This window comes from Bacillus rossius, chromosome 6 (assembly GCF_032445375.1).
Source record: "Bacillus rossius redtenbacheri isolate Brsri chromosome 6, Brsri_v3, whole genome shotgun sequence".
Classification (NCBI taxonomy): domain Eukaryota; kingdom Metazoa; phylum Arthropoda; class Insecta; order Phasmatodea; family Bacillidae; genus Bacillus; species Bacillus rossius.
Window position 1 is genome coordinate 18,759,704 of NC_086334.1, and position 26,789 is coordinate 18,786,492.

Consider the following 26,789-nt stretch of genomic DNA (forward strand, 5'->3'; position numbering starts at 1 on the left):
CTCAAGTTATTTTTTTATTATTTATAAATCCACCCCAAAAATTCATTCTAGTGGCACATCAGTGTTCGTATATGCCAAACACCACAGTTGCAGTAAAATCTTCAACGAACTTCCAGCTGCCTTCGTAGGGGCAGATACAGGATGACCTCAGAGTTTCTTGAACCTGAAGACGACCATGCAGGCGACCGAGAACACAGCCATCCAGCAGAACATTGTGAGGAAACCTACCAAGACTTCCGTGTTTCTCAAGGTCCAACCACGGACCATTATCCATCGTAAGGCCCTGATGGGCAATGTCAACGGCATCACCATGCTGAGGTAGTACAGATACCTGTTCATTCCTTCCACAGGCCATATTATACCTGTTAAAAAAGAAAGCAATTTTGGTAAGTTGGCTTTGTGTGGTTCACTTTACACTTTAGAAGGCCTAAAAACACCCTAAACTACTTTAACATCATAACTTTTAAATGGAAGAAAATACCATTATAGGCTACCAGCAACAAAATACACCATCTTCTTTCATGTCACTAAAAATGGCATGCAAATTTAGTTTTTATAAGAAGCATGCTTATTTTAGGCATTTTTTTTAACTACACACAATTTTGTCATGACGTCACGATCATTTGGAGCATTAATAGTTTCCATGATATCCTTTGTTGGTTTGTTGTATTCGAGCGGCGAGGAATTCTATTAGGCAGCGATGTTGCGGGTAAGCGAGTGAAGTTTCAAGCAATAACTTTACTCCTGTAATACTATGTTCTCTTTTATTAAACTCTACATCGGTGTTATCTTACAATAATCATAAACTTCTTAATTCATTATTAAGATTACTGATGGCAGCCAAGCCATGGCGGTTGCGAAGTATCTACCTTAACTGCTTCCAGTATTATGAAGACTAACTAATCATCGCGCTTCCTGCCAAGCGCTCTGACCCTGCTTCGTCCCTACTTTGCGACTGTTCTCCTCCAGCTTCTACGAAGGACTCTCTCGACCCGATAACTTCATCTGCCTTTATTCTTACTCTGTCTCCACCCTGTGACCGAGAGGTCACTCAACCTCATGATTGAGAGGTCAGTTCCTGCCCTCGTTCTGTAAACATGGTTGGTCACATGTTTGTACTTCCAGGGCAAGAGGCTGTGTGTTATTTAACCAAGTTCCGCTACTGGTTCGTGGCACATTTCCTGTTGTCCCGTGGCTTTAGGCTCCCGCGGATAAACTATTGACTCTGTACGCACTCAAGTCATCTCGACAATATTCGCCCTGGCTTCGCTTGCCTGACAGCCCAAGTAGCTAATACATTAACTAAAATTAATACACATAACTCAATACATACAGTAAAAGTTTCACACATATCACAGGTTAGTTTTGTAAGAGTGGTTGTGTATTTTGTCTAGCTTTCACAGTGGTGTATGGCTGATGCTGGTTTTGCTATAGCAGGAGCAAACAACGTTACCTCTAAATCAAATGTATATTTCGAATGTACGCGTTAAATACAAAAAATCCTGATGAAAAAGGCATACAACTATAAAAAAAATTACCTTTACGAACGATAAAATATAGATGGTAATGGCATACAAATGTTATAGATGATAAATAAACACGATTTTATTTGTTGTATCCCGAAAACTTTTAATTTTCGAACTGCAACAATTACTTATACAAGTGTTCATATAAAAATATTTTTCTAATTTTATGGTTTTTTGTAACATATATTTTATTGTAAGAAGTACATATTAAAACACAACTATAGCCATCAACTGCAACAATAGTTATAATATTTGTGTTTTGTTCTTTATTACAACTGTCTCACAGTTCCACCTGCTTGAACGTCATGTGACTTAATACTATGTTAGTTGTTCGTGTCGGAAAAACAGAGTATCTATGTAGCTTTCACATGTAACCTAGATACATGCATTTATTAAAATTTTAAAATGTTAAACATATATTAACTTCAATAAAATATTACATTTTCCTTAAACCATAAAGCGTTATTTCCAGAGTTCCAATGAAAATTTATATAAATGTTTGTAGCTAGTAAAAAAAATGAACTGCCACAAATTAATAACTTATATTTCAAAATTTCAGCAAAAGCATTTAGATTTTCAAATATAAAATGCAAAAAAATTGCATTTTTACAACAGCTGATTTTTACAGTTCTGTGAGCAAATCGCAAGTCAATGATGGAATATTGGGCAGGATATGATAAACAGCACAGGTCATTATTACTCTATGCTAGTACTCACCACCAAAGACAAACAGTGGGCACAAGCTTCCTGTAGCACTGTAGATAGCTATACCTTCGTTGTTGCAGCACGTTGATATCACGAAACCTTTGAACACATTAAAAATATCAAACTCCTATCGTTGATGAAAAATGCAGTATACAAAAAGTGAAATTAAACCCTACCGTAAACCAAAATTGCTTCATTACGTCATGATGCAAAAGTAATAAGCATAGTCTATGTAAAATTTATTCTTTTATTATTTACATCAAATATAATTCAAACCGATTTTTAATCGCCATTTTTTAGATGATATATATAAAAAAAATCTGTATTTGAGTACCTATACACCATGATAAAAACATTGACTACGTTATAGTCAAAAAAGATGCCGCATTACAAGTTCCAAAACGTATACTTAGGAAGATTCCTTCAACTTAGGCTTACATCGTGTTAATGGATATCAGTTCCCTTATTTTTTAATAAATTACTATTCCACATCTTGCAGCAAATCATATTATCATTCATTCGATGTCTTGACAGGACGCAGATCCTAGCTTTGGGCACTCATTGATGTCAAAATTCTAGAATTGAGAAAAAAAAATTCTGTAGTTCTATGAAATATGTAATTAGGTGTTTTCTCTTGAGGTTCCATACTAGGATATCGGAAAATAACAAATGATTAAATATTGGAAAGATATTATTTATTTCCTGTCGTGTCGAAATTTGAATAAACACCCTAGAAACATAATTAAATATATATTTTAAACTATCCAAGACGACGGGGACTGAAGGTGTAGGCAGAGCTCACCGTACAAGAGGCCGCAGGTGCCTTGTGCTATCAGGAACAGACTGATCAGCGCAAGGCTGCCGACGTTGTAGTAATGGAACAGGAGGAACGCAAAGACCACAATAAGGCCCGCCTGCATGCAGATCATGACGAACATGCACACGAAGTAGGAGAGCATGATTTCGAAGGTCGTCACTCCTGGAAACAAAGGAGCAAAAATATTCTTATCGCGTGGCAAATAATAACTTCAATCGCAATATTCCCTGGCTCTCCCTCACCTTATATTACTTAACACTCACAAAATAAGAGCTTGATTATTCGAAAGAAAACACATCTACTATGGAACTCTATCTGCTTTTAAAAGAGTTTACTCATTTTGTACGTGGATTTTAAGATAAAATTATAATTATTTTCATTCCAAGATTTATGAAAAATTACATCTTTATTTATAATAGGTTATGAACAAGGTTTTAAATAAATACACACAAAAATGCCTGCGCAAATATAAAAAAAACCGTTTAAATACAATGTCCACAAATTAATGCACAGACTCATGCAATGAATAATCTTTATGAATGGGATTACTTATGTTACAAAAGAATGCTGGAGTAGTCACTGAAAGTAAGTAAAAAGTTTAGTTACCTGAGACGATATTTCTGGTCAGAAGTCCTTGCACACGTTCAAGCACGACAGTCCAGACAGATAAGGAAACCCCGAGAAAGAAATTCAAGCTGAAAAGTAAGAAAGAAAAAATGCCGGCTCATTACGTAAATGAAAATTTTAAAGCTACCCACACCATAAAACTTAAATGTACGCCCATTTTTCGAAGTTAAAAATATGTTCGTTATTTACTGGGTGGTACAAAGCAACACTGCTTAGTGTGTTGTGAGGTGGAGGAAATTGATCAATTTTCGAGAGGGTGTCTATGACAGGTAGAGCTTTCTTTGGGGGCTGTTGCAGGTGTTATAAATTGAAAACTTTTTCGGATGTGTTGATAGAGGTTAGTTCCACATTTCATCAAGAAACACAACACGATGTTTCTAAAATTTCGCAGAAGGATTACCATATTCTTAGCGTAATTATGCTAACTACAATATTGTAAACAAGTGGCAGTTAAATTTTGTATACTCAGAAGAACTCATCCAAAATATCTGCACTTATTTGAATGGTAGATAGCTACAGCTAGCCAGACAGATACAGGTCCCATAATATGTCTAACGATCCACGGCTATTATAAACACCATAATTAATTACCATACACAGTTGTTTGCTACACATGTATGGGAGTCTATCGGTTGAAATGAACTGTAATCTTCACTAACACAAAAAATAGAACAGGAATGTATCCTGCTTTCAAGTCAACTAAAATAAAGATGTCTACAGATACTTACAATATTAGCAGACCCGGACTGGCTGCGTACAGGAAATCAACTTTCGATTTACCAAACACAGGCTCGAAAATCTGCGAAGGGAAAAATAAATTTGTAATATTACTTCCAAAAATGCAGAAGATATGCTCTTCGCTGTTTGGAAATACGAAACTCTCACTGAAAGCTTCTTCATAAGGCCTACTTTTAAAATAAGAAAATTAAATTTGTTGCATAGTTTCAGGCTATTGTTTTGTGATATATTTTTTTTTACACATAATCATTAAAAGAACTATCAAAAGAAAGTGGAATATGTTAGTTTAGTGTTGGCAGAATACTATGTGAAGTACATATATATGTATAGTATATATACCACATATATATAAGGAAAATTTATTCGCTGAAAAGAAAACATGCAATACCATGCCTCACATATTTAAAAGTTACTTACTGAAAATAATGTGTTGCTCTGCCTCAATGTCAAGACGCTAATTTGGATAATAGCCTCATATCCTTAAATCTATTAGAATGAACGTGGAGTCACACACATCTTTATAATCATACCTATATTTAGACATTTATTTATAAGTGATAACATTTTCGTCCAGGTTATTTTGTACATTATGCTACTCATAACTTTGGTTAGCATCAGTGTCTTAGTTATATTAACATTTCTATTAAACAATATTTGTACTAATGTGTTAATCATAGTAATAAATTTCTCACTATCTATATAACCAGTTGTTGATGGAAATATGATAGAGGGGTTGATAGCAAAAACCTGAGTAGTCCTAAAAGAAAAATAATGATATTGACTGTAGTCATGAACATCACAATGATTGTTATATACACGCTATGAACTGAAGTTTAAATTAATGAATATCTTCGAGTTTTAATAATTCATATATTAAGGACATATACACTTTCTTTAATTAAGGTTTTTTGGAGAAAGAACACAATCAGCTGATAAAATTCTTCATGCTGCACACACCAAAATAATAATATAACAATTTTGGATTTTTGGACTATCCTGGTTTTTGCTATCATCACCTCAGTTAGATTTTGTTACCAAACATTCCAATATATTCAGTTAAATTGGGTGGTATTTTGTGGAATTTGTATTTTTTCCTTTCTTCAATTTTTGGCTTTTTATAGGCATTGTTGTTGGCAAATCATGCAAAATATCGGTATAAAAGACTTGTGAATTTTCACACCAATGTTATTTAGACACCTATTTTAATTTGCCTTGCCAGCAATTATCTGAAACAACATTCCTTCACTGCCTTGCACCGGCTATCGCCGGGTTGAATCGACATCTTGTGAATTTACTTACCTGTACAATGTAAACTTAGAATTTAAATCAATTCTAAACATGTATTCTAAAAATGTATATATACACGTTAATTACAAACTTTGTGAATTAACTATTTATGCTCATTAAATGCAAAGCAACAACGAAGGTTTTATCTCCTGTTGGTTGTTCTGAGAAGAGATGATTATGGTCCGACGAGATCGTCTCACACCAATGGATACTTTATAAATATGTTATGATTAAATGTCAATTGCTATAAAATTTTATTAAAATATTTATCACATTTTTTTAAATTTTAGAATTACGTATTTTTATTAATGAGGATATATTTTGAAGTTATATGATGTAATAGCATAATTGTGTAATGAGTGCTCATTAACGTTGAAACCACCTTAGGTAGAATATGAGGATTATTTTTATGTATGTTATTAAGTTCACATATGATTAGGCTGCTTTACCATCACACATTTGCATTCGCATCGAACAAATCTACACGTAAGATAATAAAACACCTTCCTGCTGACTGTTGCAGACTATTAACAAAATTTACCTTCATCGGTAAATCGCCGTACTTGGGGTTGAAGCCACGTGATGCCAGAACTTGACGTGAAAAATCTCGGTACTTGGTGTAGAGCTCATCCTTTACAGCCCAGCTGATGATGTCATCTAGCAACAAAAATAAAAAGTTTACTTCTAAATTCATATTAACTCATAAGGCAAATGTGCTACATACATTAACGCTACAGTGCCATGTTTGATTTTAATTCCCGTGGGGGCTTAAATAGACTTGATATAAACCATCATTTTCGAATTCGGAAATTGGTACTTTGTTAGGTACATTTTTATTTGACTATAACATCGTCTTAGCCATCAATTGACGTTTCTCTCATTGGCACCGTCCTCTAAATGAAAACTTGCACCATTTCGTTCCTATTTATGTTTTTTAATTGTTTTATGTTTTTATCCAATGTTCGCAACCGCCAAATAATTATAAATGGTTCTCGATAAAATTTAGTACTTTACTTGCGGAAGTTGCCTATAAATACAATTGCAACTAATATAAAGTCTAGCATTCATGTGTAGATACAGATACACTGAAACTATGATAAAGTAGAAACACAAAGTTGTAATGAGCATGCCAATCTTGGTAACTAAGATTAGATAGATTAAATAAGTTAAGCAGTCTTTTTTTGTTGGATTGACTATTGTAGATATATGCTAAAAAACCATATTATAAATATTTTTCAAATGTTCATATATAATTTGTATATGAAATTTTCGGATTAAAATATGCCAACTATGTTTTTCACATCACACGACTGAAGTTAGTCATAATGGGTATTGATAATGGACTGCGAAACAAGAGTTGCATCCCTAGGCAGTGGATATAAAAAAATGGGAATCTTTCCAGCGACATAGGAAGCTAAGCAATGTGGACACTTCCGCCACAATGGAGTGTGACACTTAGGCCCGTTCTACATTCACCTAGAAGCAGACACGGATCATGTAAATGAAAAAAAAAAAAAAGTTACTCTCAGAGCAGAGTATGTACAAGGGCACTCATGCGGACACTCATTCACACGGAATAGCTGGGCAACTTCCATCTCTTTCGTTTATGTTTATCCATACGACTAACTGAAGCTGAGTATTTAGCCATGTTTGTATATGATTTAAATAGTTGCAATTATATCTGAGAACTGGTGTTTATCATTACTTTGTGGTTTATTTTTATTGTACATGCAAAACTTGACGGTAGTTACGTATCCCAAAAAATGTTTGCCATTAAGGGGCAAGGATATAAACCGAAATACGTAGTAATGATTTCAATAGTTTTCATGTCAACTATTTTTTATTGTTTCATATTAAAACAAAAATCTTCTTTCATTCAGGGTTGTATCACGCACTTACATATTTACAAAGGCAACAACATAATGTCTACTGACAGTATTATTACATTTTTTGTGATTATCGAAAATGGATTAAATTGCAAGTGCCAATGGGCGACTTGATGTAACCACACTCTGATGTGCTGTCACGTGAATACTGTGGAGAGGGAAGGCGATTTGGGACACAAAGCTGTCGGCCACAAGTAAGCATTTAAGGTATTTTTGTTCAATTGTAAGAGTACATTTTATACGCCTAGAACACCATTTCAATTATTAAAAAACACGAATATTTTAAATAATGACAATTTAAATTCGCAAGGATGATAGCTCAAGTATAATTCTCAGCATTCATGCATGTGTGCTCAAAAACACTTAATCGTTACAGATTACAGAAAAAGTTTATTGCAGAAGAATACAGTACCATTACTTTTACGTTCACATCGACTAGGAAACTAACCTCCTTCCCACCGTTCAATGCAGGAGAATTGTGTTAACAGATCAAATGTATGTAGGTCTATAACATGGAAAAAAAGAAGTGCTCATGTCCGAGAACTATTTAATAAGCAAAGATTGTTTCAGGTTTTAAGGGAAATAAACATTTATCTAAATGAAAACTAAACAAGTAAGATTGAAACCATGTATTTATATGGACAGCTCAAAGGACCTGCCACATTCGCGCAGTCGCGTCTGTACCTACTATCTAATTCGATATAACACAACTTTGTAATAGACAAAACAAGTGTAGCAAATTAGTTTGTAAGGTTTTTTTTTCGTATTCATTTTCCTAGATCCTATTATTATTCAATACACAAGCTGCATAAAACCCAGCTAAATCGAGAAAATTGTACACGACAACACCTGCAGCACGGCATGGATTAATAATTATGAAGGGTGGCGGTTTTTCCGTAAACAAAAATATATACCTAAAGATGGTATTTCTGAATTCAATATTATAACAATTTTAATTATTATTTTATTTTTAAATATTTTTTTTTTATTTTTTTTTTTTACCTTATCATTTCATTGGGCCTTCCCCACTATTATTCCATAATTCAGTAGATATTTCGAAATTCCAATCTTGGGGGAAACAAGAACATCAGAAGTACTCAAATAGGTATTACATTTATTTCATTCATGGGAAGGCCGCGACTCTCCTGAATTACCTTATAAAATTATGCGAGTGCCGGGAATGCACAATAGACAGGAGGTAAAAAATAAATTGTTTTTTGAAGGAACATGCACTTCTCAGTAAACAACATTTGAGCAGGCAACATTTTTAAGTAAAAAAAGTAAATAGCTATATCCAAGTTATGCGAGTTAAAATTAAATTCAGATACCTGTGTGGGATGGGAGTTCTTCAAGCTGTTATGCTGAAATCGGGCGAGATTATTTGAGGAAAAATTTGTTTTAAATAAGCATAAGTTTAATGTCTTTATAAAAACCAAAATTAAACTCTATATAAATTTTTTTTTACTTACTCGAGAAGATCATTGAAAAGTTTCTGAACACTAACAATACTCAGATAAAAAGCATCTCCCAACGACTCGGAGTGGATTTGGCTCTGGGACATGTCTTCAGGCTTGCAGGCAGCGGCGACGTGAAGTGAAGTCTTCGACAGAAGGCACAGAAGTGATGCTTGGACTCCTTGGTGCGAGTACATATATCATTAGGTTTTTCCTCTCTACAAGTAAATACATCTTGCCTTTTCATTTTCTTTGCTGTGGATAGCAATTGACGTTTACAAACATGTCCTTCCTGCATGTGTTTGTCCATAGTTATAATACGGAGATAGAGGTATGAAAACTAATTTTTAAAGCCTCTTGCTATCTAAGTCCTTGAAGAAAATAAATCCATATCCAACTTCGAATGAATTCAAACTAATAAGGATTTAGTACACATAAACTCTTTCAACAAAGCTATATTCCATTATCGGCGACTGTTTACATTTTTTGTCCCACAGTTGACAGTGGCACTTCAACCGGTCGTTACTTGAACAACTAGGCTCCACGCAATTCTAAGTCATCCATTACTTAATCAGATAAAATAGTAGTTAGTCATTATTAACTTCAGATATTCCATTACATTAAAAGCTATAACTTTACAAAGCCAAATGTTAAGGCAAAAAAGCTGTTGAAACCAAGATGGCATCTTTTCGTTATATCATTCCCTTGAAGTTAATGATTAATAACAGGTATAGTAAATCTCATCACTTGCGAATTGTTGCGTTTCTGTGCACCGTGGAAGCCGCAGAAAGAAAGTTATAGGTAAATATATTACACTTACGTGTCTAAGTTCCCGGATTGTCGTGGAACGGGCCCTGGGAATCAGTTCTGACCTGCACTTGGAGCTGCAGGGTGTGTCTGCCGACTCACCTGACATGTCGAGCCACGTGAAGATGCTGCCTTGCTCCACAGCGTCATCGGCGACGCGGATGCCTCCCTGGATCCTCTCCTCGAACGCCTGGGTGAAGTTCTCCCCCAAGTACACGGCGCCCCATGCCTTCCCCTGACCCACCGCCCGCTGCGCTTCCTCCGGGCTGTCGTAGAACTCCTGCCGACCAGCAAGTAGAACAACCTTAACTGCTACAAGTCTACTGGAGCAGCACCTGCTATCCTACAATATCTTGCCTTTTTGATAAGCAGGGGGGAACATAGATGGAAAGAAGGTTAAAGAAAATAAGAGGTTCCAGCTGGTAGACAACATAAAACCAAAAGAGAACTATGACGACGTTAATAGATCTGATGAAGACTCAGAAATATGGATGGCAAGACCATGCCAACTTGCAGAATAAGACATGATGACAGTGGCGGCTCGCAAGCTGTTGCGAATGGCAGGTACTATTATTTGATGTGATCTGTATTGTTCTGAACAGTTCTGCATTCGACTACAACGCTGAAAATTTTGCCTCAATGCTTGCCCATGAATGGTAATTACAAAGTTCAGAGTCCATCATCTGATGAATATGGTGATGGCAGTGGGTGATGGTAGCGATGGTTTTGGTGATAGGATTATGATTAAAATGGCAGTGGTGATGATGGTGGTGATTTTAGTGATGGCAGTGACAATGATGAAGACCTTCCTGAATACGGGACCCCCGATGTGGTCGAGGAAGAGGCAGCTGAGGTCAGTGAAGTTGCAGCCACCAAGTGCCCTTGGTCCCTGACACAAGCGGCTGGGGGACGTTGCATCGTGGTTGACCACTGCAAGCGCCAGGTCCGAGGGGTTGCCACTCAACGCCAGGTAGAAGGACCCCACCATCAGCATGCTCTGCCCGAAGAAGAACAGCATCAACCTGCAATTCCGGCATGAGAGCACTCCAGGTCAGCGAAGAGCTTCTGCTGGTGCTTATTTTACTATTTCAATTCAAATAACATCTTAACGGAATGTGCTGCCTGATCTAGAGTGCAGAGTGATGTAAAATGGCATCACGGTACTTAGCAACATAATTTATTATGGCGAAGTCAGGCTATCACCTATTGTCATCGACCACATAATTACATAAAGTAGATGCAATGACAAAACTAATGGTATAGAGGATACAGTGGCAATACGCTGAATTTGTATTACAGAGGACCTAGTTCCAAATCTTGGTCTGACTAAAATGTTTTCGGTTTATCACGGCTCATTGTAATAGTCCAGTCTTAATTGTCATGGTTTGGGTGGTTGTGTGTAAGCCATCATTTAATTACCTCACTGTGAGAAGTAAAGAGCAATAATAAAATGGTGGCTTGTCTTGTACCTAAAATTTGTACAGATTATTGAAACACTGCTTATTTATATTTTTACAGCTGGTAAATTACTCTGCGGGGAACTATTATTTTGTTTGTTTACGTTTTTAATAGCGTCTGTGCAGTGATATATATTTTTGACATTATTTGTTTATTCGTTCAAGACCCTGAGAACGTTTATTTTGTTTAGATAACACGGTGTTATGTATTCAAGGCCCATTTACAGCTTCAAAAGCATTTTTTTTGTTTATGTGATGTGATTAGCTGCTGCCTTGGCGGCGCGGCATTCAAAAATTCGATTGTTTGAATTTTTTGAGCGTCCGGATCGTTGCATCATGGGATTTTGAATGCTGGAGAAAGTTAGGGTCGCGGTATGGGAAGTTCAAGCGTCTACTGTGTCAGGTGGGGTTTTACCTGGTCTGATTTACAGTTAAAAAGTTACTATTCCACCTAAATTAATGTACTGTGGGGCTACATCAAGAATTTGTGTATTTGTGTGATGTGTTTGGCTTGTGATGCAAAACTATTTAATCAATTAGATGGTCCATATAAGCAGCATCTGAAGGTAGGCCATTTTGAAAAGTCGCTGGACTCTACTGGTCACAAAATATAGTGACACTAACATGATTTTGTGCTTATATCACTTGTTTAGTGATATGAAACTTGATTCCACGTGTAATTAAAACTTCAACGCACATTTTGACACTGCCTAAGTAACAAACCATTCAATGCTAAAACAGTCACTTACAATACTTGTAATACTGAGTATTACAGGTCAAAAAGTCAGAAGTATAGGATTTTATTACAATACTGGTCTGAACTTTGATGGAGCTTTTAATAAAATCACCCGGGTATACATTTTTATGAAAATTGAAATTTTTAATTTTTATTTCGAGAATTTTTCGACCAGTAAGAACATTTGTTTTATGTGTACTCATCATATGTACTGGCCACGCTAGTAAGATATTTTATTATTCTACCTAAATAATTTTTACAAGGAAAAGGCTGGAGTAATTTTCTGATTTTATTATGTTGTTTCATAAACTTAAATAATTACCAAAACCGTATTTATGTATGATTGTAAAGCGTTCATGTCTTCCTACGTAGGAAGTCACAACTAGAGATTGGCGGTTAGTGTTGGTGGTTGATGTTGGTGAATTTGAAATCTTTTGGAATTGTATCAACAAACATAAAAAACAGAATTTTCTACCTCTGATGAAACAGTCCGTGCGAATAAATATAACACGATAACACTATTTCATGTATTTTCTAGCCAGTCCGTCGGCACGTTATTTCTTCGTAATGTTGTACAAATAGAGCCTGCGGGATATCTTGTTAACTACCAAATTATTGTAGTTTTGTTTTGTTGAATTATTTATATTTTAGGACATAATCAAAACTGTCGGTTACTTTCTGTTTTCCAACACCAACTACCTACTGAGACATTGCGCCAAACAAATTCTTGAATAACTCCCAACACCAAACATCGATTAACTGTGCCATACGCTTAGTGCTCAATCGCAATATTCAGGGGAACTAGGAAATGAATCCTTCGGGAAGCCTTCTTTTCACAGACGAGAGAGCCAAAACCCGAAGTTCCCCTAAGTTCATGTTTTTTTTCCGTATCTTTTATGTAGCTATCCTAACCAAATCAACCGTCCACAATGTTTTAAAGTATTTATAATGTAGCTAACCTAACCTAATTGACCACTAGTATCCTTTTATCAACACCGCCATATTTATTTACAATGAACAAAAAAAACAACCGAAGATGCACGATCTGACGTTTGGCTCTCTCGTCTGTGAAAAGGATTCCCGTATCCTTCACTGCCGCACCATCCCAGAAGTTGGCTGCAATGGTCCGGGAAACAACGGGGAAAAAAAAAAACACACACACACACAAATGCCGATGCACATCAGGATTCAGACCGGGACCCTCTCGAATGACAGTTAGGTGTCTTGCCACTGCGCCGTCTCGCTGTGAGATCATGTCCAACTACTGTCCCTTACTGTTTTCGTGAAAGAAATAAATTTAATTACATCGTGTCTCTCCCGATGCTTAAGACGTTCCTGTAGAGCAGGGCAACGATCTTGGCGGTAGACACCTCGGAGAAAATGCACTTCTTTCTTGGACCTCTGCACGCGCCATCCTGGTGGGGATACAAAAGTGCTCTCAGTCCGTAAACAACAATATTCAATCCAATTAAATAAGGCAAACATGCACAGATGTGAATGATTCGCATGAGTTCATTTCATTCGCGTTAAACTTATGAGAAACACCAATACTATGTGCAGTAGCTGCACTGACACGTTATTGGCTAGAGAAGAAGGCCAGATTAAAGTCTGTGGCTGTGGTGAAAGTCGTTGACTCAAAATTTCACCTTGAACAAAATACACCCATGTACAGCCTCATATGATTTATCAAATGAAAATAATACAAATCGATTGCGTATTGTCCATTGATGGATTCACATTATAATTTTTGTATTGATAATTTTGACATTTGGTGGAAGGATATCAGATGTATATTTAGTGTAAGGATTCCAAAATAATTTATTAAAATATTAATCATCCGTGTAAAGTTTAAAAATTTTGTTTTATACAAAACATGTACTTACTTCTGATGAGTTAGTCTTATTTTGGCCTAAAGTCTCTAGCTCATAAATGCCAGAGGCACTTTCTTCCTCGTGCACATTTATGGACAGCTGAAATGTAAAAAAATTTATTTTAGTGATTTTTGAAAAGACATAAAATTTAAAAGAAAATTTGCAAGATACAGTGCTCTAAAGCTATTTCATGTAACACATTACAAAACATACAATTAAATGTGAACCGTTGCTGATATATTTATTTATACTGGAAATCTATCTGGATTAATAGGCTATGAAGAAGTGCATTGGACAAACGAAACGTTTGAATTTTATTGATTTAAATATATTTACAATTGCAAATATTAAAATAATTGTAAAATATTTTATATCGGACAAACGTTTTTGTTCAGTTAACAGTTAAACCAAGAACGTATTACTAACACAAAAATTTTAATGATAATTTGGGACTGCAAATATAACTTTAAATTTTAATAACATGCTATTAGCTAATTTAGTACACACAGATGGATCCAGTTTTTCGTCTTGTCGTGTGCTAAGCAAGAGAAAGACCTCCTCTAGAGATTCGCATCCGTATTTGTCGAGCAGATCAAGTGGCGATGTTTCTTCCAAGAGATATCCGTTTCGCATTAGACCCACCTGAAACAGATTACTGTGAGTTTTATTGAAAACCAAAATTATTTCACTGATTTAATTGGAACAAAAAAGCTATCACACATTAATTACTTTACACCTAACAAATAAAGTAAGAGTAAAATTCACCAGAACCCTTGGAAAATGTTTTTTATATAATTTGAATGAGAAGTTACTGATTAAATAAATACATTTACTTGAACTAATTGACAAAGACAAATTAAGACTACACTTCCTGAGAGATCCATAAATGAAATTACAAAAATATAACTGTTAAAAGAATTTTGCTGTTCTGCTTTAATACACTTTTAGGATATATATTTTGTAACAAAAATTACAGAAAATAACACCCGAGGAAAGAATATACCAATTAATAATAAATCATATAGATAATTAATAAATATATAATTTATGTATAAGTAATTTGTATATCATACAGTGCTTTTTTACAAACTTTGTAAAATGAATGAAAAATTTGGAAATATTTTTTTTTTCATTGGAAAAAAATCACTAGTAAATATACGGAAATGTAAAAAAAAAGTGTCGGAGAGTCTAAGAAGTTTTGTGACTAAAGTTTTAAGGTACCTAGTTATTTATATACAAGTGATGCGACAAGCAAAACACCGCATTATTTTGAACATTAGGTTTTTTAACAACAAACAATTAGGTACAACAAGTTTCTGTCCAATATATTCGCACTATACATACGACAGCTATCAATGTTTACAAGTATGTTAAATCAACCTATATGAAACAAAAAAATAATTTAAAACCAATTAAATATTTATTCGGGAAAATAATTTCACGCGAGCAACATAAACCAATTAGGTAAAAAAAAAAAGTAACAAGTCCCAGAAATACATGAAATATAATTGTATTACCAACGCACAAAATTATACATAATTGCAAAAAAACAAAATTCATATGATCGTCTCAGTAACATCGCACCCGCGACGCAACAGAAATGGACGAACACTTTAATCGGAATGTCTGTCGATTCCGCAAAGTTTGCGGCGCTGCTGTCACAGACGTGTCAAACGCGACTGGTTCTGGTATTTTAGTCGCGACGTGTCCATGCCCACGTGGTTCTGTGCACAAGGAAGGGGGTGCATAATGGAACTCACGGTGTCGGCCTGCCTGGCCTCCTCGATGTAGTGCGTGGTGATGATTATCGTCTTGCCCCTGGCGCGGGAGATCTCCATCAGATACTCCCATATGGTGAGCCTCAGCATGGGGTCCATGCCCACGGTGGGCTCGTCCAGGACTAGCAGATCCGGGTCGTGGACCATGGCCACCACGAGAGACACCCTCCGCTGCTGGCCTCCGCTTGGGGCAAGAGAACTAGGCGCTAGAGCCACGTGGTCCCCGACTGAACTATCCAGTCCGGCTCAACATCCTGGAATCCGCTCAAGACAGCAATTCCTGGCGCCAACTCCATGAATCCACTTACTGCTTCTTGGCTTCTGGATTAAGGAAATGTCCATGGAAAGGAAGCTGTGCTCCACGTTTCGGCATGCCAGGTGTCAGTCATCTTCAAGAGCGATGAACAACAATTAAATTAACACGTTGTGTGTATGGTCCTGAAGATGACTGCAACAAGGCATTCCCTAACGTAGGACACACCATTAAAAAATAAAAAAATAAAAAAACGCGGCCTCAACCCATATAGAATCTAGAAGTAGATAGTGATACTGGTCACGATTGCCTACGATATAGATCTAATCAAACTTTACCTGTATTATACACGTGCCAATCGTATTTAAATGCAGGTATTTAAATGTTTTAACTCGATCTTGTCTAGCAGCAAACATTCCTACAGCGAATACTAAAATGTTCACTTTACTAGCTGGAATACATTATCCGTGTTTCATTCGGGTTGAAAGGCGTTAATTTCAAGAAAATTCATTATATGTATAAGTTTTGTTTTCCACAATCTGTGATGAAAAATATTTACATTTAATTTTTAGAAAACACCACAGGATTGTTTTTAGGTATATTATAATCGTTATCTTTCAAAAATTATACAAAAAAGTTCAATTCCAACAGAAAATGCGGGAGAAAGTTACACATGAACCACGAACAGTTTATAATTCTACCTGTAGGTAAAGTTTCTTTAAAAATAGCTTACCTCAGGTTGTTCACCCTGGTGTTACTGTCGGGAAGATCAAACAACTGCACGAGAAACTTCAACTTTTCCTTCAGCTCTTTGTTTTTCATGTCGAACAGCTTTCCAAAGTAGATCACATTTTCTTTTATGGTGAAGTTGCAGTAGAGAGATATCTCCTAGGAATCAACAAAACCTATTTAAGAAAACTTACTTAGTAAAATTACCTGAGGTGCGCTCATTAGAAGCAATACCAAATAAATATTTTTATAAAATTACAAGTCATCGTTTCATTTTCAATTAAAAATCGCGGTGTTTTACACCCCTTTCCATCATCGGTGAATTAAAAACTCAAGTTTATTACCTTGTGTATATGTTACGTGTAAATATAGAAGAAGTAAATTAGGTTAGCCCGTGTTATATTAGCATTATCCAAGTTTGATAGGTAAAGTTTGAATAACAACTCTGGTGTACACCTAGGCCCACCCAACGCTGGTTGGGTAGTGTTAGAAAAACCAAATGATTGATAAGTAGGCTAACTTAAGTTTCATTGCTAACCTAAATCACCTCACATAACATGCTCAAAAATGATGCAAGACCTAACATCACCCGGCCTACGTTGAGTAGACATAGGTGTACACGGGTAATCTCCAGATTCAAATTCATTTTAGTGATTATTCGGACTTTACCCTACAACCTTGGATAATAATAAGTTCACCCCGGTTAATATAGGTTGACTTCTTCTAGTATCACCTGTGACATAGGTTATACACAAGAAAATAAAACAAGTAATTTGTGTTTGGAAAAATTAAACGGTATTATAGTACATTTTATCATAGGCCTTGGTGATCTTAGGAAACCATGGGAATTTGAAATGATGATGGCACAGAATGGTATTCCCTGATCGTTTAGAATACGAGCTCGGTGACCTAACCACTATGCTACCTCGCTGGATTCAGTTTCCAGTCAACCCCTCTCTTGTTTGAAGGCAGTGTATATGTTAGCAACCAAGGCTATGGGCCACCCTGTTGGTCAAACACCATTTAACCAACAGAGACGCACAATGTCGTCGCTCTCTGTCTGGAGTCGCGTCCAAAAAAATTATTATGATTTTAATAATAAAATTAAAACACTTTGATAACGCAACTCTCGTTAAGCTACAGTATCAAACAATCTAGTGTCTCGATCCAAAATTTTCAGAGTACAAATCATGCAAAAGGAAAGTTGCATGAATGCAGGATAAAATATGTCATCTAAGCTTACCAGATGAAAACCCCAAGCAATTTTACTATTATCTCAACTAGCATATTTACTAAGATCAAATGCCTAGTGTAGAAGGCACAGCTAATTACAATTTTTTTTTCCAAATGTATGTTATACAAAACTATAATCATGATATCAGGTGCCTGACTTATTGGCCGACGGTCTGTAACACCAAGTTAAAAATAAAACCTCCTATAAAATTCCATATAAAAGTTTTATGCATAACAAAAAAAAAATACGGCAGCTTCATGACTAAAAAAATTACTGGCGTACCCGCAAAGCTTATTATACAAATATAATTATAATATACAGAATAAAAAATTATAAAAAAGGTCACTTTCCAGCTATAAGGACAGTTGTATTTACTTTCGCTCTAAGTTTGTTAGCGCAAATGCTCATATCACAGTTATGACTTTTCCACGCGAAAATCCAATCAGAAATATCCTTAAGACGTAGTTAAAATTCGCTAAATAGTATCTTTTTCCTTCTTGAAAATAATCCAAACTCACGGTTAAATGGCTCACCTCGCAGTTCTTAAGCACCATGACCAAGTTTTAATTTACCTAACATTTCCAAACGTAAAATTACAAGTTTCGGTGCAAAATAATTTTATAACCCGAACCAAATAATCCGGACACAGTTTTAAATCGTCCCATCGGGGATACGCAAACCTACAACATATGTAGATGTCCTCGTGATCCATCGGCAGTGTCATGCTCGAACGATAAAAAATTGTAAAAAAAAATTACAGTTTACCCTCGCCGTTAGGTAAACATTCACAAAAAATTTTTTTTTGGAAGTCATTGTTAAATTTTTGAGGATTACTAACGACCATATTAGCAAACACAATAAAGACTAATACCGGGCAGCTTAAAGATTCTTGTGTGAAAATCTGGCGTTGTTTTCATGTCAGTCCGATAGATAGCAGGCGGTAAGTCCAGTATGACCAATATAGCTGTTTGATACATACGGTACCAACATTCTGACAACAAAAACACATTTCTTATCTCTTAGACAAACTTATTTTAAAATTATACATATATATGGCGGTAATAAACCTTCCGTGCTTCAAATTTCTTAAATAGAAGAAACTCGTTTGACACCAGGTAAAATGATTTATAATTTAAATATTAATCTACAAAATATTGTGTAGTCACACCCAGTGCCAGCGAACCCATTAGGCAAGTCAGGCAAACGCCTAAGGGGGTAACATAGTGAACGGTAATTTTAATTCTCAAAGGTGGTCACCGTAGTTATGGGAGTGGCGGCAAATGTTATTATTTCCTGGAGTGGCAGACCTGGTTGCGCCGGCTCTGTTCACACTTCTTGCCGCTAGGTTATGTTTCCTCACTACCCGGTATTAGCCTCAATATGGTGTGCAGTGGCTGCAGGGCATCGCGTGTCCGATGACCGTTACAAAAACGGCTTCGAAGATCCACGGCACGCGGTCAGACTCACCATACGCTTGCGCTTGCCCGCACAACATTCAACTCCCCTACGGCCGATAGACGCGCCCCTCTTCCACGCCATTTCACAGTCCCGCTGCGCTGTGCTGCCATCTAGCGGATCAATTGCAAGGTAATCAATCTTGTAGTTTACACAACAGTGCGCAACTATCGAAGCTAGGGTGGCTCACTCAAATTAGTTCTGCCTTCTCTCGCGATTCCTTTGACTCTGGTTTGACTACAACCAACATAAAATAATAATATTATCAACAATGCAATTACATTGAGTCTGTCAAGTACAAAGTTAAGTTTTATTTCCTACTTAATATTGGAGTGGCTTCATAAAAGATAATTAAGTAGTACATGAAGAAATAATCTGTCTTTTTCTATCAGCTAGCCCAGGGACACAAAACCTCCGATAAAACCGTTCCACAAAACAATATTCTTAACAGGAACAAAGTGTCGTCGAGAGAGGAGAGTGAGGTGGTTACCTGCGGCATGTAGCCGACCCTCCTGCCAGGCACGCCACTGCCGCTGCTGCCATCTGTGTGTTATCAAGGGAACCAGATGAACAGGGCAAGTCTAGAGAGGAGAGGGAGGTAGTTACCTGCGGCATGTAGCCGACCCTCCTGGCAGGCACGCCACTGCCGCTGCTGCCATCTGTGTGTTATCAAGGGAACCAGATGAACAGGGCAAGTCTAGAGAGGAGAGGGAGGTAGTTACCTGCGGAATGTAGCCGACCCTCCTGCCAGGCACGCCACTGCCGCTGCTGCCATCTGTGTATTATCGTGGGAAACAGATGAACAGGGCAAGTATAGGGAGAAGAGGGAGGTAGTTACCTGCGGTATGTAGCCGACCCTCCTGCCAGGCACGCCACTGCCGCTGCTGCCATCTGTGTGTTATCATGGGAACCAGATGAACAGGGCAAGTCTAGGGAGAAGAGGGAGGTAGTTACCTGCGGCATGTAGCCGACCCTCCTGCCAGGCACGCCACTGCCGCTGCTGCCATCTGTGTGTTATCATGGGAACCAGATGAACAGGGCAAGTCTAGGGAGAAGAGGGAGGTAGTTACCTGCGGCATGTAGCCAACCCTCCTGCCAGGCACGCCACTGCCGCTGCTGCCATCTGTGTGTTATCATGGGAACCAGATGAACAGGGCAAGTCTAGAGAGGTGAGGGAGGTAGTTACCTGCGGAATGTAGCCGACCCTCCTGCCAGGCACGTTACTGCCGCTGCTGCCATCTGTGTATTATCTTTGAATATATATACTGTATAGAAGTCGCGAGTGGATAGGATTTACTCTACGTTTTTCAAAAGCGTTTGATGAGCAGCTTGGGAACTTCACCGCTGCAGTGCGCTGCCGTAACGCCCTGTATCGTCTTAGTAGTTATTTACACGTTAGAGCGCAGCGCTGTCGCCCGCTGTCATTCCCCGCACCCCTCATCCATCATTCACTGCAGCTCAACGTCGTTCAACAGGAGGGGGAAGGGGTGTTTGAAGAGTTGGACACTTGTCCGCTAGGGACCACCACAAGTCGATGCCCTAGAGATGGTGGCGATTGCGGCGGTGAATTAACCAACTACCTCAAAACCGTATTAGAAATTTTAACCTGGGCTGGCGACTTCTATACGGTATATATATTCAAAGGTATTATCGTGGGAAACAGATGAACAAGGCAAGTCTAGAGAGGAGAGGGAGATAGTTACCTGCGGCATGTAGCCGACCCTCCTGCCAGGCACGCCACTGCCGCTGCTGCCATCTGTGTATTATCGTGGGAAACAGATGAACAAGGCAAGTCTAGAGAGGAGAGGGAGATAGTTACCTGCGGCATGTAGCCGACCCTCCTGCCAGGCACGCCACTGCCGCTGCTGCCATCTGTGTATTATCGTGGGAACCAGATGAACAAGGCAAGTCTAGAGAGGAGAGGGAGATAGTTACCTGCGGCATGTAGCCGACCCTCCTGCCAGGCACGCCACTGCCGCTGCTGCCATCTGTGTATTATCGTGGGAACCAGATGAACTGGGCAAGTCTAGGGAGAAGAGGGAGGTAGTTACCTGCGGTATGTAGCCGACCCTCCTGCCAGGCACGCCACTGCCGCTGCTGCCATCTGTGTGTTATCATGGGAACCAGATGAACAGGGCAAGTCTAGAGAGGAGAGGGAGGTAGTTACCTGCGGCATGTAGCCGACCCTCCTGCCAGGCACGCCACTGCCGCTGCTGCCATCTGTGTATTATCGTGGGAAACAGATGAACAGGGCAAGTCTAGGGAGAAGAGGGAGGTAGTTACCTGCGGCATGTAGCCGACCCTCCTGCCAGGCACGCCACTGCCGCTGCTGCCATCTGTGTGTTATCATGGGAACCAGATGAACAGGGCAAGTCTAGGGAGAAGAGGGAGGTAGTTACCTGCGGCATGTAGCCGACCCTCCTGCCAGGCACGCCACTGCCGCTGCTGCCATCTGTGTGTTATCATGGGAACCAGATGAACAGGGCAAGTCTAGGGAGAAGAGGGAGGTAGTTACCTGCGGCATGTAGCCAACCCTCCTGCCAGGCACGCCACTGCCGCTGCTGCCATCTGTGTGTTATCATGGGAACCAGATGAACAGGGCAAGTCTAGAGAGGTGAGGGAGGTAGTTACCTGCGGAATGTAGCCGACCCTCCTGCCAGGCACGTTACTGCCGCTGCTGCCATCTGTGTATTATCTTTGAATATATATACTGTATAGAAGTCGCGAGTGGATAGGATTTACTCTACGTTTTTCAAAAGCGTTTGATGAGCAGCTTGGGAACTTCACCGCTGCAGTGCGCTGCCGTGACGCCCTGTATCGTCTTAGTAGTTATTTACACGTTAGAGCGCAGCGCTGTCGCCCGCTGTCATTCCCCGCACCCCTCATCCATCATTCACTGCAGCTCAACGTCGTTCAACAGGAGGGGGAAGGGGTGTTTGAAGAGTTGGACACTTGTCCGCTAGGGACCACCACAAGTCGATGCCCTAGAGATGGTGGCGATTGCGGTGGTGAATTAACCAACTACCTCAAAACCGTATTAGAAATTTTAACCTGGGCTGGCGACTTCTATACGGTATATATATTCAAAGGTATTATCGTGGGAAACAGATGAACAAGGCAAGTCTAGAGAGGAGAGGGAGATAGTTACCTGCGGCATGTAGCCGACCCTCCTGCCAGGCACGCCACTGCCGCTGCTGCCATCTGTGTATTATCGTGGGAAACAGATGAACAAGGCAAGTCTAGAGAGGAGAGGGAGATAGTTACCTGCGGCATGTAGCCGACCCTCCTGCCAGGCACGCCACTGCCGCTGCTGCCATCTGTGTATTATCGTGGGAACCAGATGAACAAGGCAAGTCTAGAGAGGAGAGGGAGATAGTTACCTGCGGCATGTAGCCGACCCTCCTGCCAGGCACGCCACTGCCGCTGCTGCCATCTGTGTATTATCGTGGGAACCAGATGAACTGGGCAAGTCTAGGGAGAAGAGGGAGGTAGTTACCTGCGACATGTAGCCGACCCTCCTGCCAGGCACGCCACTGCCGCTGCTGCCATCTGTGTGTTATCATGGGAACCAGATGAACAGGGCAAGTCTAGAGAGGAGAGGGAGATAGTTACCTGCGGCATGTAGCCGACCCTCCTGCCAGGCACGCCACTGCCGCTGCTGCCATCTGTGTATTATCGTGGGAACCAGATGAACTGGGCAAGTCTAGGGAGAAGAGGGAGGTAGTTACCTGCGACATGTAGCCGACCCTCCTGCCAGGCACGCCACTGCCGCTGCTGCCATCTGTGTGTTATCATGGGAACCAGATGAACAGGGCAAGTCTAGGGAGAAGAGGGAGGTAGTTACCTGCGGCATGTAGCCGACCCTCCTGCCAGGCACGCCACTGCCGCTGCTGCGATCTGTGTGTTATCATGGGAACCAGATGAACAGGGCAAGTCTAGGGAGAAGAGGGAGATAGTTACCTGCGGCATGTAGCCGACCCTCCTGCCAGGCACGCCACTGCCGCTGCTGCCATCTGTGTGTTATCATGGGAACCAGATGAACAGGGCAAGTCTAGAGAGGAGAGGGAGGTAGTTACCTGCGGCATGTAGCCGACCCTCCTGCCAGGCACGCCACTGCCGCTGCTGCCATCTGTGTGTTATCAAGGGAACCAGATGAACAGGGCAAGTCTAGAGAGGAGAGGGAGGTAGTTACCTGCGGCATGTAGCCGACCCTCCTGCCAGGCACGCCACTGCCGCTGCTGCCATCTGTGTGTTATCATGGGAACCAGATGGACAGGGCAAGTCTAGAGAGGAGAGGGAGGTAGTTACCTGCGGCATGTAGCCGACCCTCCTGCCAGGCACGCCACTGCCGCTGCTGCGATCTGTGTGTTATCATGGGAACCAGATGAACAGGGCAAGTCTAGGGAGAAGAGGGAGATAGTTACCTGCGGCATGTAGCCGACCCTCCTGCCAGGCACGCCACTGCCGCTGCTGCCATCTGTGTGTTATCATGGGAACCAGATGAACAGGGCAAGTCTAGAGAGGAGAGGGAGGTAGTTACCTGCGGCATGTAGCCGACCCTCCTGCCAGGCACGCCACTGCCGCTGCTGCCATCTGTGTGTTATCAAGGGAACCAGATGAACAGGGCAAGTCTAGAGAGGAGAGGGAGGTAGTTACCTGCGGCATGTAGCCGACCCTCCTGCCAGGCACGCCACTGCCGCTGCTGCCATCTGTGTGTTATCATGGGAACCAGATGGACAGGGCAGGTCTAGAGAGGAGAGGGAGGTAGTTACCTGCGGCATGTAGCCGACCCTCCTGCCAGGCACGCCACTGCCGCTGGTGCCCGGGGCGACGCCCAGAACCGTCACTTGGCCGGAGTCCAGGCGTCGACGCCCGACCACGCAGCTCAGCAGGGTCGTCTTGCCGCAGCCGCTCGCCCCCAGCAGACCGTAGCTGCGCACACGGACAAGCGCGCTGAAGCCTAGGTTAACATTGTACTAGTGAAGTATATGTGTCATGCTCACCCTGTAATGGGTTGGATGAATGTTAGGTACGAGTCGTGTTCCCGTCTCGACTCAGTTGGAGGACAAATTCCCCCCACCCCCATGCTTTCGAGTAGACAGTGTAGTTGGACGATGGCCCTGCAAGTGGTTGCTAGAAGTAGTGCCAGAGAGTGGTAGCATGAAGAAGGACTTGCGAGTGGTGTCTGAACGTAGTCCCTGAGTGTGTAGCTGGACGATGGCCCTGCAAGTGGTAACTGGAAGTAGTGCCCGAGAGTGGTAGCAAGAAGAAGGCCTGCGAGTGGTGTATGAACGTAGTCCCTGAGAGTTTAGCTGGACAAAGACCGCACTACGGGTCCTTCGACTCACATGCTGCCCTTGCTGACGGCCATGTTGAGGTCGGCGAGGACCGGCGTGTTGCCGTAGCTCTTGTAGCCGCGCCTCACCACCACGGCGCGAGGGTCCATGGCTCTGCTCCGGGCTGACTGCGGACAACCACACGAGAACCACCTACACTAGGGTGACCAAACGTCCCGTAAAAACGGGATTGTCCCGTTTTTTAACGATCGTACACGGGGTCCCGATAAAGTCTCCCGGGACGCCTAAATGTCCCGTATTTACGTTGGGTTGATGATACACTTTTGTCGCGCCTCTCCTCGGACCGTCTTCCCCTCTTCTCGATAGTTGAACTTACCCATTTTAGTTACCTTGTTTAATTATGTTTTTAAGTATGTCAGACATACTTATAATAAATAATTATTCACTGCAAAATTATTGTTTTTATTTATTATACGCCTCACAATTTAAATTAAATTACATATTCATAGGTAAATTGAAAAAGAATTATAGGTCTCAAATTAGCAAAAAAAGAGCATGTTTCAATGATTACGTCTCGATGGAGGCGCCTCGGACTCCCCTTCAGCTGGAGGGTATCGCCCCCAAACCCTCCTTGGATGTGTCCCGTTTTTCCAATTTTATGATTTGGTCACCCTAACCTACACGACAATCGCAAACTACTTCGGTTACGTACCTAGAGTAATTATAAATTCTTAGTTTTCAATACTAAACCCAACTGAAGCTCGTCAGTTTGGAAATGTCTCGCTCGTGAGTTTGTCGTTGTTTATCCTGGTCACGGTGGCCTAACGAAGTCGGCAACGCACCAGGTTTCATTGCGGGTGCTCTGTGTTCGAATCCCGCGTTAAGACATGTATGCAATTTGTGCTGACCTGTTCGTATCGTTGGCGCTTACCATAAACATCAACCACAATTACTCATTGACACGGATTTACATATGAATTACAACATTAAGGTTGGCTCACTAGTGACTATCAAGGGTGCCAAACGTTAGTGCTTCATTCTCATCTAAACGTTTCTAATAATCTAGATATCAACGAGATGTTAAGAAAATTCGCCCATCTTTGAATTATTTATTCATACACTCATTTCTTGTTTCTTCATATTCAAATGATTTAACGTGACGTATTTGTAAATATGTTGGCAGCCATGTGAGCCTAACACAAGATGTTATCTCATCAGGTCGAGAAATTTCAGAGCTCGATGGTCTTCCCGATTCAAAATTAGTGATATCATTCACATCAGGTAGGTAATCTGAGATAAGTTTTTTTATAAATTGCCCTGCCTGTCACTCGTTTAGCCATAAATGCATCGTACATGCATGTAATTGGTTGCACAATAAATATTAAATAAATTCGCGAAAAATACGAGAACCCACTCATCCATCTCAGTTAATGTCACAAAAAATATTTTAAATTAAATTGAAAATTATAATCATTATTTTGGAGCCTCTCAACACAACAAATACAAAACCTGCACTTAAAATTATTATTTTTTCGCAATTCATGTTGTTTATTTTAGACTGTAATAAATTAGTATTGTTCAGTACAGTGAAGTTAAAATAAATTGATCCGTAAAAAGTCTGAGTACGACCGTAAATTTTTGCAGACAATGCGACATAAAATTCATGATGATTAATAGCAAGGTCATCTTTGATGGTTAAAAGCTTTGTTAAGTGGATTTGGTACTGCATTACAGGAGCCAGCGAGAGTCGCCTTTGACGCGTTATTTCTTCACAGTTGAACGCAATCCAGCGAAGTCACCCTTAGAGCCGGAGGGAGAAGCTCCAACAGCACTGGGGTCACCTTGTTATAACACCGGGTTCCACGTGACTGCAGCCAAACTCAGGCCGCGTCTGAACTCGCACGGAGTACATACTTACACCTGCTCCACATCACGACAGTGTGTGAACTGGAAGTTAAGTTAGCAGACGAATTCGTGTACGCTCAGGCCCGTTCCGCGATGGCACGGAAACGAAGACGGATCACGTAAACGGAACATTTCACTATCGCGTCTGCTGCTTCCACAATGCTCGGAAACGTTACAAATAACAACCAATGAGATTGCACTTTCAAGACTACGAAATATTAATTTAA

General features: G+C 40.1%; 1 protein-coding gene across 1 annotated transcript; it reads right to left on the bottom strand.

Annotated features, from left to right (window-relative positions):
- Positions 1 to 24,818, bottom strand: LOC134533514 (ABC transporter G family member 20-like). Its single transcript, XM_063371037.1, has 15 exons — positions 24,709 to 24,818; positions 24,133 to 24,292; positions 16,676 to 16,830; positions 15,672 to 15,873; positions 14,419 to 14,553; positions 13,924 to 14,010; positions 13,346 to 13,455; positions 10,653 to 10,869; positions 9,950 to 10,127; positions 6,242 to 6,357; positions 4,404 to 4,474; positions 3,655 to 3,743; positions 3,034 to 3,210; positions 2,244 to 2,330; positions 1 to 362 (listed from the first exon to the last, which is right to left on the bottom strand). The coding sequence occupies exons 1-15, from the start codon at positions 24,804 to 24,806 to the stop codon at positions 148 to 150; spliced, it is 2,097 nt and encodes a 698-aa protein (XP_063227107.1). The 5' UTR covers positions 24,807 to 24,818; the 3' UTR covers positions 1 to 147.
- Between the last annotated feature and the right edge of the window lie 1,971 nt (positions 24,819 to 26,789).